The sequence below is a fragment of the Sciurus carolinensis genome, chromosome 8 (genome assembly GCF_902686445.1).
Source record: "Sciurus carolinensis chromosome 8, mSciCar1.2, whole genome shotgun sequence".
Taxonomy (NCBI): Eukaryota; Metazoa; Chordata; class Mammalia; order Rodentia; family Sciuridae; genus Sciurus; species Sciurus carolinensis.
Window position 1 is genome coordinate 118,479,709 of NC_062220.1, and position 15,757 is coordinate 118,495,465.

The 15,757-nt window shown below is 43.5% G+C and overlaps 2 protein-coding genes across 9 annotated transcripts in view; both read left to right on the plus strand.

The window, feature by feature from the left end:
• Positions 1–15,757, plus strand: part of LOC124991706 (immunoglobulin lambda-1 light chain-like) — a 1,192,366-nt gene that overhangs the window by 192,409 nt on the left and 984,200 nt on the right. The window lies entirely within an intron of this gene.
• The window catches only part of LOC124991707 (immunoglobulin lambda-1 light chain-like), a 1,154,667-nt gene that overhangs the window by 150,251 nt on the left and 988,659 nt on the right, over positions 1–15,757 (plus strand). Inside the window, exons 1-2 of one of the 7 annotated variants that reach the window (XM_047562457.1) lie at positions 5,500–5,568; positions 5,918–6,216. The exons of 4 other annotated variants lie outside the window; for them this stretch is intronic. In XM_047562457.1, the coding sequence (XP_047418413.1) occupies positions 5,523–5,568; positions 5,918–6,216 (345 nt within the window). In that variant the 5' untranslated portion in view covers positions 5,500–5,522. Of the gene's footprint in view, positions 1–5,499; positions 5,569–5,917; positions 6,217–15,757 lie in introns of those variants that run through there. 2 more of the 7 variants (XM_047562454.1, XM_047562459.1) reach the window with 2 other exon arrangements.

Consider the following 15,757-nt stretch of genomic DNA (forward strand, 5'->3'; position numbering starts at 1 on the left):
AGGAGGGGGATAACTGGGACTAAAGGTGGGTCTATTCCAAGTGTTCTGATGATTCTCCACACTACTTTCCAGAGTGGCTGCACCAATTTTCAACTCCACCACCAAAGTATGAGTGTGCCTTTTTCTTCACATTCACGCCAACATCCATTATTGTTTGTGTTCTTGATAATAGCCATTCTAATTGGAGTAAGATGAAATCTTAGAGTTTTTAATTTGCATTTCTCTAATTAGTAGAGATGTTGAACACTTTTTCATACATTTATTAATTGCCTGTATGTCTTCTTCTGTATATTATCCAGTTCTTTGGTCCATTTATTGATTGGGTTCTTTGTATTTTAGGTGTAAAGTTTTGTATTTTCTTTATAAGTTTTGGAGATTTGTGACACTTTTAAAAAGCAAAAAACGATCTTCTAAGTATGCCTTCCAGAGTTGCATATGAAGTGATGCCTAACTTGCGGAAGTGCTGGACCATAAAGAAAAAAAACCAACCCCATATCATTTAATGCAAAAACTACCAGTGATAATTACATTTGCATTTTATGTTAATAGGTCCTGAGCTATCAATAGATGACATTTGTGAACAAATCCATATAGCCTAAGTAATAATTCAAGGACAGTTCTGGGTTAAATATCCATGAAATGACAGCTACAGTTGTTTCTAATCTGAAAATTTGGTCTTTGGGAATGGCACAGGGAGCTGTACACACTTCCAGTAGTCTGCCTATGTCCAAGTTAAGGGTAGCAATGCCCCTTACAGGCAGCTGATTAGTCACAGGAAGAAGCCTTGTGTTTCAGGACCCATAACTTTTGGTTGGGGATCATTCCACCCCCTTTCCCAGCATAAAATAACACTTGTACATCTAGGGGAGTTAATTATTGGGAGTCTAATACTTCTGCCCTTCTCACCTTCTCCCAGGGTGAGCAGGCAATAGTGACTCCCTTTCTCAGCACAGTTTCTTTTCCTTCCTGTGCAGTACACTGCCCATATTCTTTACCCCTAGGTCAGAGAATCTGTAGCTGATCAAGGAAAACATTGCTGTGTCACTCACCAGGCAGTGGAGGACACTCAACACCTGTCCCAGGACAGGAGGCACAGGCTGAAACTTAAGTTCCCATCCGGATGCATGGTAGGTTCAGGGTAGAGGAGAGGAACCAGCAACCACCCTCTGAGTGTATCAAGTCCCAAGTAAGCAGGGCAGTGACTGGAGGAATCCACTGTGCCTCATCTCCCTCTCCCTGTGCTTGAGGGTCAAAATGTGCTACCCAGATGCCATAGAACTGAGTTTATTACCTGGGAATTTGCTCATCAACTGCTCTGATTGTGCATTTGTCCTGCCCTCAAAACCCTCCTTAGGATATAATATTATGTTGGACCACAAAGATTCAGTCCTTATCCTCTCTCATTGCCACTTTCTTCTCCCCTCATCCCACATCCCACACAAACTTTTCCCACACTTCCAGGACTCCATTGTGCACACATTTGTGCTGTGATTTGTTTCTCACCAGTCCTGATGGCAGCACCAGGGACACATCTGCAGGAAGATTACCAGCCCCATGTTATATCAAAGGCTTCCTGTTGATTTCTATAATCACTGTATTAATTATCTGCCTATCATTGTCCCTGCATGGTACTCTCACTAACATTGTTTTAGTTAATTGAAATATTTGTGCTCATTATTTTCCAAGTGGGTGCCAGATTTTTTCTTTTTAATGCAAGAACACATGCATGAAAACAGTTTCATGAGCATATGAAGAATAATTTTGCTCTTCCAAATGAACAAGTCGGAGGCATAATATTTCCTGTCTTACAGTACTCACCCACTCACTGTGGGATCTGGGGTCATTTTCAGCTTCTGTTCCAAACTCCTTCCCATCTTAACCTTACAATTTTCCTAGCTAACTTAAGCCCCAGTATGAATTTATGTGGTTCCAACCATGACACCCATATTTAGGAGGAAAAATAATTTCCCTCCCTCACAAGCATAGATTTGCACTGATGAGGATGTGTATTGAACTGAGTACTCCCTGCTGTGGTTGTGCATTGCAGTGCATGGTCAATACTGGGTGCTTGGAATTTGGAAAAATGTGTGTGGATTTAGAAGAAGCAGAGCGGACAACACGCAAGGCTCTGGTAAATGGGACAGTTCATTAGACTGAAAACTAGGTGGTCCAACACACAGACCCAATCAGAAGATGGAAACTCTAGAACAAGAGTATATCATGTTCCTCTGAATTCCCAGGATGAAACCTGGTGGAGATCACAGTGGGTCTGAATAAGCATTGGTGGAAAATGGTCTCCTGTCTGTTTCTGTGGTTCTGGAGCCATCACTCACCCAAGGTGACTCTGCACCTGCACCTGACCCTAGGAAGAGTTGATTCCTGAGTCTGGTGTCACCCAGCACCAGGCTTTGGAACCATTTCCATGATATTCACCACCCTAGAGAAATAGGAAGAGACAACTCAAGTGGTTTTTAAACCTCTTTTTCTGAATGCACCTGTCCATATTTTCCTGTGTAATCTGAGCCTATCTTTTCTGGTCATGAGATTGATCACAATACTTCCTTGTCATGAGAGTGATCACATTCACACGAAGAAGATGAAAGTCATCCCTTGGCCAGAGTTCAAGAACTCCTGGGCCTGAGAGGTAGGTTGTGTCTGAATTTACACCTGGACCAAGAATGCCCTGAACATGCAGCAGCCAGTGTGGACTGGCCACCAGGGGGCAGTGGAGAACCACCTAACAGGACCACTTTGGCATGGGCTGGGTGTGGACCTCAGGATTCTAACATGCTTTCCAGAGTGACTGCATCAATTTGAAACTCCACCAGCAAAGTCAAAGTGTGCCTTTCCCCCCACATCCACACGAACATCTATTATAGTTTGTGTTCTTGATAATGGCCACTCTAATTGAAGTAAGATGAAATCTTAGAGTTGTTTTAATTTCCATATCTCTAGTTAGTATAGATGTTGAACAGTTTCATATATTTATTAATGGCCTATATACCTTCTTCTGGAAATTGTCTGTACAGTATATTGGCCCATTTATTTATTTGATTCTTTGTATTTTTGGTGTAAAGTTTGGTAAGTTCTTTATATATTTTGGAGATTAGTGCTCCATATGAAGTGCATGTGGAAAAGATTTTCTCCCACTCTCTATGCTCTCTTTTCACATTAGTGATTGTATCCTTTGCCGAGTAAAAGCTTTTTAGTTCAAATCCATTCCATTTATTGATTCTTGCTTTCCTTTCTTCAGCTTTGGGAGTCCTGTTAAGGATGTGTGATCCTAAGCCAACATGATGAAGATTTGGGCCTATCTTTTCTGGTCATGAGATTGATCACAATACTTCCTTGTCATGAGAGTGATCACATTCACACGAAGAAGATGAAAGTCATCCCTTGGCCAGAGTTCAAGAAATCCTGGGCCTGAGAGGTAGGTTGTGTCTGAATGTACACCTGGACCAAGAGTGCCCTGAACATGCAGCAGCCAGTGTGGACTGGCCACCAGGGGGCAGTGGAGAACCACCTAACAGGACCACTTAGGCATGGGCTGGGTGTGGACCTCAGGATTCTAACATGCTTTCCAGAGTGACTGTACCAGTTTGAAACTCCACCAGCAAAGTCAAAGTGTGCAGGGTCTCTGGTCTAATTCCTAAGTCCTTGATCCATTTTGGTTTGAGTTTTGTGCAGGGTGAGAGATAGAGGTTTATTTCATTTTACTGCATATGGATTTCCAATTTTCCCAGCACCATTTGTTGAACAGGCTATATTTTCTGCCCCACCTTTTGAGAGAGTTATCCCACTACTCAGTTTATACACAAAGAACTTAAAATTATCATACTACAGCAATACAGTCACATTAATGTTTTTGTGGCTCAATTCACAATAATTAAATTATGGATCCAACATAGATGCCCTTCAACAAATGAATGATTAAAGAAAATGTGGTATTTATACACAATGGAATATTAGTCATCCATAAAGAAGAATAATACTACAGCATTTGCAGATAAATGGATGGAACTGGAGAATATCATGCTAAGTGAAATAAGTCAATCCCAAAAAACCAAAGACTGAATATTTTCCCTGATAACTGTATGATGGTATATAATGGGAGTGAGACAAGAATGGAGGAAATTTAATTACATAGAGGGAAATGAGATGAGGAGGTGCAGGGGTATGAAAAATGGTAGAATGAGACAGACATCATTACACTATGTACATGTATGATAACACTAATAGTATGAATCTACATCATGAACAGGTATAGAAATGAAAAGATGTACCCCATTTGTGTACAATGAATCAAAATGCACTTGGTAACACTAAAAAAAAAATTACTAAATACGTAAGATTCAAACATGCAAACGTTTTCTGACCTCAACCTGAGATCTAGAGGAAAAGGTGTCATTTTGCTACAAAATCATGTTTGAAACAAGTACAAATTTAAGGTCTCCATTTCTCTCAAATATTGCTCTTGAAGAATTTTCCTCTGTGTTAGGCATTTACACAGGAAGTCTTCCTGCTTTTCCTGAAACCTCCTTTTCCCACACCCACCTAATTTCATTGAGCCAATCTCTGAATAGCATATCTCAACCAGAGAGTTGGCACATGCCAACTCTCTGGCAGAGAGTTTCCACATGCAGGAGGATTAGTGACCATGGAATGAGACCTGGTGAAAACACTGAAGTTTTTTCTCCAGTACTGTCATTAACATTAATGTACATTTTCTTTGATGTCTATGTCTCCCAGATCTGACCTTTGTAGAATGGCCCTGTTGATATGGCATAGGTCCAGGAATTCTCAGTCCACCATTCATTCTGAAACTCTCTAACCATCAGTAGAATTACAGTATAGGTGTTGAACCTGCCCAGAACATGCTGGAAATAGGAGATAGAGCATCCAAGATCTGAATGAGGCATTCTCACCAGAGACAGAGAGACATTGCACGTCATTGGCTCTTTAAGATACCAGGAATACTCAGAGGAATTTGGTTGACCCACACAGCCTAGGAGCTGTATATGACCAGCAGAGGGGCCTGTTGTGGTTTCTGCTGATACCAGTATGCATATTTACTTCCAATGTTGTTGCCTTCACAGGTGATTCTGGCCGTCTGTCCTGGGGTCACCGATACTGAGGATGGCTGAGTCAGCACGTATGAGGCTACAGATCCTTCTATATTCAACCACATACTTGGTTCAGATTACAAAGACAAACTCATCTTTCTATAACCAGCCCAGTCCATATTCAAGGCTAGAAAATAGCTTGGGATGGAGACATGGTCTAGCAGTCAGGACCAGCAAGTTAAGGAGCCTTCTGTGGGCTGAGGGTGTTTCTTCATGGCTGCCCCTCCCCTCTCAGTGTCCCTGGGGATGAGCCCTGCTCTGAACACCCCAGTGCTTCCTCCAGTAGCAGCCCTGACCTGGGTTGATTTGCATAATGAGCAGCTCTCCCCAACAAGAAAATAAGAGACCCCTTGGGGAACACACACCAGCCTGGGACTCAAGAAGCAGCCACAGGACACCATGACCTGGACGGCCCTTCTCCTCAGCCTCCTGGCTCAATGCACAGGTGCTGCCTGAATATACACCACAGCCCAAGGCTCCAGGTTAAAAACCTGTCCATAATTCTGAGCCCAGCAGGGCTTTATCGGTGGTGACCAGGAAGCTCAGGAACCTGCTGCAGGATGACTCTGCACTAAAATTCCAAAACTGTGCTCTCTCTTGTGTGAGCCTGAGCAGTGAAGGGGAGGGGAATGGTCATGGATTCACATCTCCATTCCCCAGTCAGACTCAGAGGCACTATGGTTGATTTTGATGCCAGGGCATGCCCTTGGGGCCACAGTTTTCCTGAAGCTCTTCCAAGACAGAGGAGGTTTCCCTCACCATTATTCCCCCTCTCTCCTTTTATTTCCTTACAGGCTCTGTAGCCTCATACGTGCTGACTCAGCCACCCTCAGTATCGGTGACCCCAGGACAGACGGCCAGAATCACCTGTGAAGGCAACAACATTGGAAGTAAATATGCATACTGGTACCAGCAGAAACCACAACAGGCCCCTCTGCTGGTCATCTACCAAGATAGCAACCGTCCCTCCGGGATCCCTGACAGATTCTCTGGCTCCAACTCTGGGAACACAGCCACCCTGACCATCAGTGGGGCCCAGGCTGGAGATGAGGCTGACTATTACTGTCAGGTGTGGGATGGCAGCAGTGCTGCTCACAGTGACACAGGCAGACAGGGAAGTGAGACAAAAACCTCCACCAGCCTGGTACCCATGGCCCCTCCCTGCCCTTGTTAATCTCACAGTAGAGAATTTTCCAAGTGAAATGGAGGAAGTCTCTACTTGCACCACTGTCCCCTCTTTCCTGAGAGAAAATGGGAAGGTTCCTGTATCTCTCCAGGATCAGTGGATTCCTTTGGAATCTGAGCAAGTGATTTTATTGACTTGAGATGCCAACTCCCAAAGGCCACAGCAAGACTTTACTTACACAAAATTGAGTCTTAGTACTAAGTAGAATTTCACTGTGGCAGGATCTTATCTATGGTTAAGAAGCTAGAGGACAGGGGATGGTTCTACAGTTGGAGGATGTATCCTGTGGGGGTCTAAGGTAGGTCCCTCAGGGAAGGAGTTGATGAGTATTCATGTAACCAGCAGTGTACTAGGTAGGGGTGGTACACACTAGGATTGGGGTTCTTGCTGTGGGTGTTAATTAGTAAACTTTTATTTCATAATCTCACCATTTGCCCAGGTCATAACTATTTCTTCAGTTAACCCAGTTGTTTACCTGGGAAATCTGTTTTCAGGAATGTCCCAAAAGCAAAGATTACATTTACAACTTCTCCTCCTGAACACAAGTGTCCTGGGTCCAACAGTGAAATTGACACTAATGGTTTCGGTTTTCAGCCCCCAAGAAACACTCCCTGCAGAATGACAGTGAACACTTGAGAGGGGAGCATGTGACATTCCCAGAGGAAAGCAGACACACACTGTTGGAAGCCACTAATGAGCTGTGGGCCTGTCTAAGCCATCTCTAAAAGGAAGTCTGCCCCTGGGAGAACTCTCTGTAATCTGAGGGATCTTAGATGGCTTTGTTGCCTTGACAATTGTCCTGCTCAAAGACAATCCTGAGATAATGCAGAATTCATTGGCTCAGACAGCTCTAGATGCAAAGCATCTTCCTGGAGGTAGGTAGAGTTACCAGTGCCCCAACTGGCCTTATAGTGCCAGCTGCCTGGAAGGAAGAATTACTGTGCAAGTGAAAAGTTCCCAATCACACCAAATTCACAAAGACTTCAATTTTGTTTGTGTGTGTGTGTGTGTGTGTGTGTGTGTGTGTGTCTGTTTTAATTTTTTTAATGGAAATAATTAAATTTTCTTTTGGAATAATTTCAGGTTCACAAAGAGACACAAAGATACCACAGTGTTTCCATATATCTGACCCATTTCACCTGCTAACATCTTACATAATTGTAGTACATTTGTCAAACTTAAGATACTAGACATTATTTATTTTGCTGTGCTTCCCTATAATTAAAGCATTCATGGGCTTTCTACTTTTATAGGAAAAGACCCATCAGATCTTTTCTGCCCATCAAACCCCAATTTTACAAAATATATTTTCTGTGTATTTCCTTTATTTCTTGATATTAATTTTCAGAATTTTATTTGTAGTCATTCCAAACCTCCATGAGTTTCTTATTCCCTCCCTGCACAGGCCATGAATGAAAACATATGTCCACATACAGGGTACATAGGTCAAACATCCCTGTCCAAAGGACTCCTCTTCACTGGGATAGAAATGAATATGCAAGATTCCCCCAGTGGTGTTAAAGGCAGGATTGGGGACAGGCAGTCAGTGTAGAAATAGGGGATGGGGATCGGGTCAAATGGAGGAAATGGAGGCCAAGAAAGCCATCTGCCTCTGGAAGTTGGAGACTGCCCTGGGAGAATGGAATGTTAAGGATCTCTGGAGTCTATTGAGTACCAAATTTACCTGTCTTATCAAGGACTGCAGGCAAGGAGGTGCTAATTAATGCTCCCTGGGTCCTTGCCTAGCTGAATCACTTTGGCCCTCCCCCTGCCCATCTCTTTATGCATCTCACCTGCAAAACCAGGCCCAGTCACATAGGCAGGAAGGAGAGATGGGGGAGAGAACTGGAGAACAAAAGAGACCTTAACCTATAAAAGATATAGGGTGTGCTCACTTCTTGGGATTCTAGAACTTCAGCCATGGCCCCCTCCTCCCCTTTGGAGAAGTCTGTATTATTACTACTTTAAATAAAACCTGCTTAACGTGCCTGCCTTGGTGTACTTCTCTAGTGTCCAAACTTCAACATTAGAGGAAGCAGAACTCCTCACCAGTAAACAGCAGTATTAGTGTCCTTGGCAGCGTTCCAGTTGGAGGGAGTGTCCTTGACTGTCCAAGCTACCCTGAGGCCTAGCAGGGAGGGAAACCTGGCCATCCCTGCTGCAGTTTCTTCCCAGAAGTGTCTTCCAACTCCTTTATCCCTCTGCAGCACCCCCTCTAGTCATGTTTCCCTTTCATCCATGATCTCCCCGCACGACTCCAAGACTTCCCCTCTGTAAGCCTAGGGTTGTCCCTGTAATCTGTGTCAGGCCCTGCCTAGGCCAGAACCAGGAACATAGCTAGAAGCTTCTGGCCCCATGAGCTTCAGGGAAGTCATTTTGACATGATAGCAAAACCCCTGGGGAAGTCAGCCTCCTCCACAACTAAGTAGGTGCCAGCGAACAACCCGAGTTCCCTAAGACCAACAAAGTGGCTCCAGAAACAGCCCAACAACACTTCCAGGAAGCCACAAATCCATTCCAGCATCTGATGGCACATGAGATCATCTTGGATGCCTCCTGCTGATCACACTTCCCTCCACCCAAACCACCTACAAGATGTAAGGTCCTTCATCATCTATTGGGAATTGAACCCTGACTGCTCCCCATTACTCATGTAAACTTGATAATTGAGTGTATTGAAGAAAAAGTACAACACTCATTTCTATATCAAAAATGAGTTTATGAAGACAGAGTCTACAGATTGGGAGAAAATCTTTCCCACATGAAGGTCTGATAAAGCATTAATCTCTAGGATATACAAAGAACACTAAACACTTAACACCGAAAAAACAAATAACCCAATCAATAAATGGAAGAAGGAATTGAACAGACATTTCGTGGAAGGTACATAATCGATCAACAGATATATGAAAAAATTTTCAACATCTCTAGCAATCAGAGAAATACAAATCAAAAGTACTCTAAGATTTCATCTCATAGCAATCAGAATGGAAATTATGAAAAGTATAAGCAAAAACAAGTGTTGGTGAGGATGCAGGGAAAAAAGATACACTTATACATTGCTGGTAGGATTGCAAATTGGTGCAACCATAATGGAAAGCAGTACGGAGATTTCTAGGAAAACTTGGAATGGGACCACCATTTGATGAAGTTATCCAACTCCTCGGTTTATACCTGAAGGACTTAAAATCAACATACTACAGTAACACAGTCACATTAATGTTTATAGCAACTTCATTCACAATAGCTAAAATATAGAACCAATCTAGATGTCCTGCAACAAATGAATAGATTATAAGAAACCCACGAAAAACCATGCTGGACATGGGAGATTGCATAAGGGAGTATATTAAGCAAACAAAGTGTCTCCCTGCAGGGTAAGAGAGAAATTGAGAGGAAAAGAGAAAGGGTGCACGCTAGAGAGAGTGGAAAAACAAGGAGGAGAGAGAAAGAAAGTGAGTAGGAGAGAGAAAGCAAGAGAAAAGATGGTGGGGTGCTATCCCTAAGCAGTTGAATTCCGCTGGGCTAACAGGGGTCCTATAATGGAAAAGGATACTTGTAAGCTGACTGATGAACCAATAGCTAGCTAGGATGTTCACAGACTGACAAGTAGTTGAGAGGCAGGGAAATGGCTGTAGCAGAAAGGGCGGGGAGAGGAGCTTTCAGACTGACAAGATATGTTGTGATGCAATGTAAATGGTGGGGGAGCAGCTTTGTATTACATTACATGGATGAAGAAAATGTGATACATACACACATATAAATATATGATAGAAACTTATTATTCAATTTTAAAGAAGAATGAAATTCTGGCATTTGCTGATAAATGGAGGGAGTTAGAGAATATCTTGCTAAGTGAAATAAGCCAAACCTCAAAAACCAAACGCTGAATGTTTCCTCTGAAATGTGAAAGCTAATTCACAATGAGGCTGGTGGGATAGGGAAGAAGAGAGTTACTTTATATTTGGTAAAGGGGAATAAAGGGAGGTGAAGGGGTATGGGAGAAGGAATAATAGTAGAGTGAAACAGACATAATTAGCTGATGTGCATGTATGATGGTATGACCTATGTGATCTTGCAGTATGTATGATCAGGAAGGTGGTAGGTTGCACTCCAATTATGTATGATCTATCAAAATGTGTAAATGCATTCTACTGTCATGTACAACTAATTGGAAGAAATAAAATTTAAAAATTAAAAAAATGAGTTTATTCCTACACTCACATAATTCATCGATGCCTGTATAAAGAATCTAATTTTCACAAGAACAGAAACAATAATTTAAAATGCAGGGATTATTTCAATTGAAGAATCCGATATTTGAGGTTGCCTTCCTCTGTATTCCACAGAGAAACACCCTTCCTCTTACTGTCTTCCTTAAAGGTCAGGTCCTCTGCAGAGCAGTGTAGCCCTATAGACTAAAGTGTACCTCACGACCTCCGTGATTTGGTGCTAGAGTCATGGGCTCCTTATGGAAAAGCTATGAAGCTGCAGTGAGTAGGGTAAAGGCCTCCTCCTCCCAGTGATGGGAAACAGTGTTACTGGAAATAGGGCCTGAAAGAGCTTCCCACTCCAACCCCTTTCCCACTAGGTTGTACCCTCTAAATTACTCTAGAATCATCAAGAGCTGCACCAACTTCAGTACCCTGGAACAGAGGCAAGGTGTGAAGACCAGTCTGGGAGGCACAGCTTGCATTCCCCTTGAGTTCCAATTTCTGTTTTGAGAACCATAGCTCTGCCCAGCTATGGGTCAGGAGGAAGAGCACTAAGGCATCTCCAGCATGCCCTGGAATCCTCTGCTACTCCCTCTACACAGGTGACTAGCCAAGGCCCTATACCCAGACTCATTCCCACCGGACCCTGGGCCTGGTCCTTACTCTGATCTCAAAGCAGGGGAGACTGTGGAGGTGGCATGTAAAAGTCACACTTCATTCTCCTGAAACTACTTGTCCTGTGTTCCAATAAGAATCAGGTTCTCCCAGTAGAGGTGACCATGAGAAACCTTAAACCCCCTATTCAGGAAAGAAGGGAGCAGGCAAGAGTACATGGAGATTCAGTCAGCATCAGACCAGCTCTGCACAGTGACCTGCTCACTCTCCATGTTTGCCACCTCTAATCTGGGCACAACCCCATGGATACCATTACCTGCAAGCTAAATTGGGCCACTGGTGATGGTCAGGCCATGGAAGAGTGGGCACTAAGCTGTGTGGGACCCAAGCTGTGACTCTGAGCCAGGCCTTTATGCCCTCTGCTTCCCCAGGTGACCTGGACAAACTACTACAACAAGATCAAGACCTAAATTCAGGATACCTGGGTCATTTCCTTAATATCACAACACTATTCTCGGTTGTCCTGGCATTTGAGTCTCCCTGGGCCTCAACTACCTCTACCAATGAAAGGGAATACTTGTATGGATCTTTAACTTTTTTCTAATTAAATGATACAAATACAGAAAGTGTCTCATTAATTGAAAAGAAACTCAGACTGGATTTCAGTGAAAAAGACCATCAATGGGGTCCAGTTCTTCCTCTGGGGAAATTTGGAAAATGCTATCAAAAACAGGTGGTTTTCTGGGTGGTGGGAGCAGGCTTCCCCCATAGAGAATAGAAGGAAGTTCCCAGTTTGAAAGAAAGGGCACACTGGGTTGATATGGAAATCCTCCACCATGCACTGCAAATGTTGGTGATGAAGTAAAATAGCTGTAACAGAGGTGATAATGAGGAGGAGGAGGAGAAAGAAGATGGTGATGGTGATGTAAACTGGGTTGGGCTGTGGTGCCTGAGCAGTAGGTGTTCCAATTACATTGCTAATACTGCTGTTGGAGCAGCCTTGATTCCTGTATATATGTTAAGGCAGTAAATGTTCCTGAAAGGTGCCACAAAATCTCTCTGGACCTCTAGACTTTATAGACCATCTACAGTTTATTCTTCAAGCTCCATTTTCCTATCAAAACCATGGCCCAGATACAGCTTTTCATGCTGAAACTCAGTTACAGGGACTGCACCAGTCTGCCCCCCTGCACAGCCCAAATGCTCTCTCTCTGTGCTGTGCTTCACAGGGTACAGCTCACACAGAGGGAGGCAGCACTTCTATGCCCATTACTGCAGGTGACAGAGACTTTTGGTGTCACCTACAGTGAAGAATGTGTTCCTGGTCTTCTCCACCTCCAGATGACAGTTAAGGTACAGCCAGGTCAGAGGCTAGAGCAACCCAGGAGGAACAAAGAAGGAGGGGTTTCAGGACAGGTGATCTAGGGTCAGGCATTGAACTGGGTGTCAGGACAGTCCATCCTATTCCCTGGGCTAGTGTAACGATGGTCTTGGGATCAGACTCTTTTGTGTCTCTCCAAGACGTTTGAAGAAACTGAGAAGACAGTGCAGGACTCACCTAAAAATAGTTAGTGGAGGAAGCCCAGGTATCAGCCTGAGTAGGTCCTGTAAGGCTGAAAATCACTCAGGAGATCAAGTTGAGGTCCAGGTACCCCAGAAGGAAGCTCAGTGTGAGAGTGTGTGACTCCCAGGGCTTGTGTCCTCCCTCTAGTATGACTACATGGGGTTCCTGCCTCCTCTTAGGGCACTGTTGATCACTGTCCATAAGTTCTCCCAGGTATTACCCTTCCATCCTGGGAACTTGCAGAGATGCCTTCCTACTAATCCCTGGTCTCTTCTCCCATGTCCACTCCCATCATCCCTGAATTCCTTGTCCTGGGTTAACATGACACCATTTCTCTGTCTTCTCCTGAACTTGGTGTGCTGTGAAGTGGAGAAGTTTATATTACTCTTTAGGGGGAAAAAAACCTACAGATACTGATACCAAGAACAACAAAAAAAATCTTATCAATTGAATAGACATCCCAGGTGTTACTAAGTGGCATCTTCATTGAAGCTCTGTCCTTTCCCTGAGGTTATCTGAAAAATGGACTCAGCATCCTGTGTATTTTGTGAAATGGACCTGGAATTCCCCAGGAGAGACCAGAAAGATTTGCAAATGTCCTCCACCAAGAACTAGTATTTCATCACATAATTGTCACAAATTTTATGCAAACTTTTTTTTTTTTTGCAGAAGAGTGGGATGTGAACATTGTGAGAAGATGTTTTTTTAATTGTGCTGGAATTCATTAAAAACATTTATTATTTAATCATCCTTAATGTAAGATTATGATACACACAGTACTCACGAGTATACACTAATGGGTGGTGAACATTTTGTGGTGAAATACAAAGAACATATGTGTTATGAAGTACAATAATTGTAATAGAAAAGATTATGATGATGATGATGAGGAGGAGGAGAAGGGGCAGGAGAAGGAAGTAGAGGAGGAGAAGCAGGGCAGGAATGTTGGTGATGGAAGAAGCAAACAAATGATCTGTGGTGCCAAATATCCACTGTTCCATGAGCATGCTGTGCTGGGAGAAGGATTAGCATCAGTTTTGATTCCTATTTGTATGCATCATAACAAAACTTCCTTTAGGACTTTCATATAGGTTTCTATGAAACATGACCCTTTGTAGTAGGACTGTAGATTATTCTGCACTTTCCACTCCTCTATCAAAACACAGGGACCAGAGATATATTTTATATTTGCGTACTCAATTACATGAGATGTACATGGCCCAACTCAGAGAAAACTGCAGAGGCCACCTCTCTACACTGTGCTGAGAAGGACAGGGTGAGAATGGCTGCCACAGAGTGAGGCTGTACTCCCTACCCTCATCCTCTCAGGTGACAGGTGTTTAAGGGTCACCTGGAAGAGAAAAACTTCTGCTCTGAAGCTCCTGCAAAGGCAGGGGACAGCATAACTTCTTCAAGTAGCAATCAAAACAGAAGCTCCAGATGTCCAAGGGATCCCAAGGGGGAGGCCAATCTTGGAGGTCAAGAGGTGATCAGGGAATAGTCCTTAGATTGTAAATCAGGAGAGTTCATCCTATGGCATTTTGCTATAGTGACCAAAGGTTATGAGGGTGAGATGTACACTGTCAAACCAGAATCACAGCAGAAGACTGTTCATAGAATGGAATGCACTGGAAAAAATGGTCCCATGTATCAAGCTGAGCAGATGCTACAGGGCTACATCTTGCTATGGGGACTACGGGATGTCCAGGTGTTCTACCAGAAAGCTCATTGTGAGAGGATGGACATCCCAGGCCCTGGATTCCTCATATACATCACCTGGTTGGGACTGCTACTCACTTGCCGGGCACAACAACTTTCTGCCCAGCAATGGTCCTAGTGCTGATCCCTTTGTCATAAATACTTGCAGAGACACTTTGCCCTCCATGCTTGCCTCTACTTCCACCTCCAAGTACATCAGCTCTCAAGATGGCACCTACTCTGGTCTGGTGCAATCTAAAGTTGTGGGGAGAGTCCAGGAACTTTTCCCAAGAAAGATCATTTACCTTCCTTAGGACATACACTCTGTTGGGGTTACACCTCTGACTATGGGACTGTCATTGGTTCAGTGAGAGGATTATCCTTACAAGCCGAACCTCTGACCACCCACTTCCAAAAGCTCAGCTCTGTGTACCTGTGACTATGAGGAAATCCAGATGACTGGTCCCAAATGCACTTCTCAGCCAGATCTGTTATTTGGCCTTTTTAACATGAAACACTGATAAAAAAAAATAAGAAAGTTAGTATTGTCTTTCTAATTCCTAGTGTATTCCCAAATGAGTAATGTTATAGAAGGGAGAAAATACCTGCAGTGAAATGAGATAAAAAGCTGTGATGAATCAAATAAATAGGTGTTTATTTCCCAAGCAAAATATTATATGTGAAAAGATTTACCAAAAATGCTCACATTGCAGAACCAAACACAAATGAAACAACAAGAGTGGGAGAGAAGTGCGGCTGAAGGAGGAGGAAGGTGAGTGTGCAGGTTCAACTTCAGCTGAATAGGGGGTTATCAGTGGTCTCTCACCAGGTTCCATCTCAGCCCATGTCTAGGCTTTTGGAAGGTGAACAACTCTGCTGAGATGGGCCCAGAACACATCAAAACCCAAGAGGTCTGGGACAATGGTCATAGTATCTATTCCTAGAAGGAGACTCTAATCTGGGACCTTGGAGTCCAAGGCTGATTTTCTTCCCAGAGAAGCATCTAGAGAGATTTGGGACTCCACCCCTAATTCTCAATATCTTCTTCTTACCCCACAGCTGATAAGAATATTCCCCACGTGCTCTCAATGAAGAGCCCAAGGGGAAGAACAAGTTAACATGACCACCAAATACTCACTGCCTCAAAGGACCTGAGAGGGAATCACAAAGGCCTGAGAGGAGCCCAGCTGTGCTGTTGGTCTTAGATGACAGACTTGGACATTTCCACCATGTCTTGAACCCCTCTCCTGCTCACATTCATCTCTGTCTACACAGGTGATCTGCTAGCCCATCCCCAGGCTCAACTCCCACAGGACCCTGAACTGGATTTTCTTCAAACTGTAAGCTCAGTTGAACA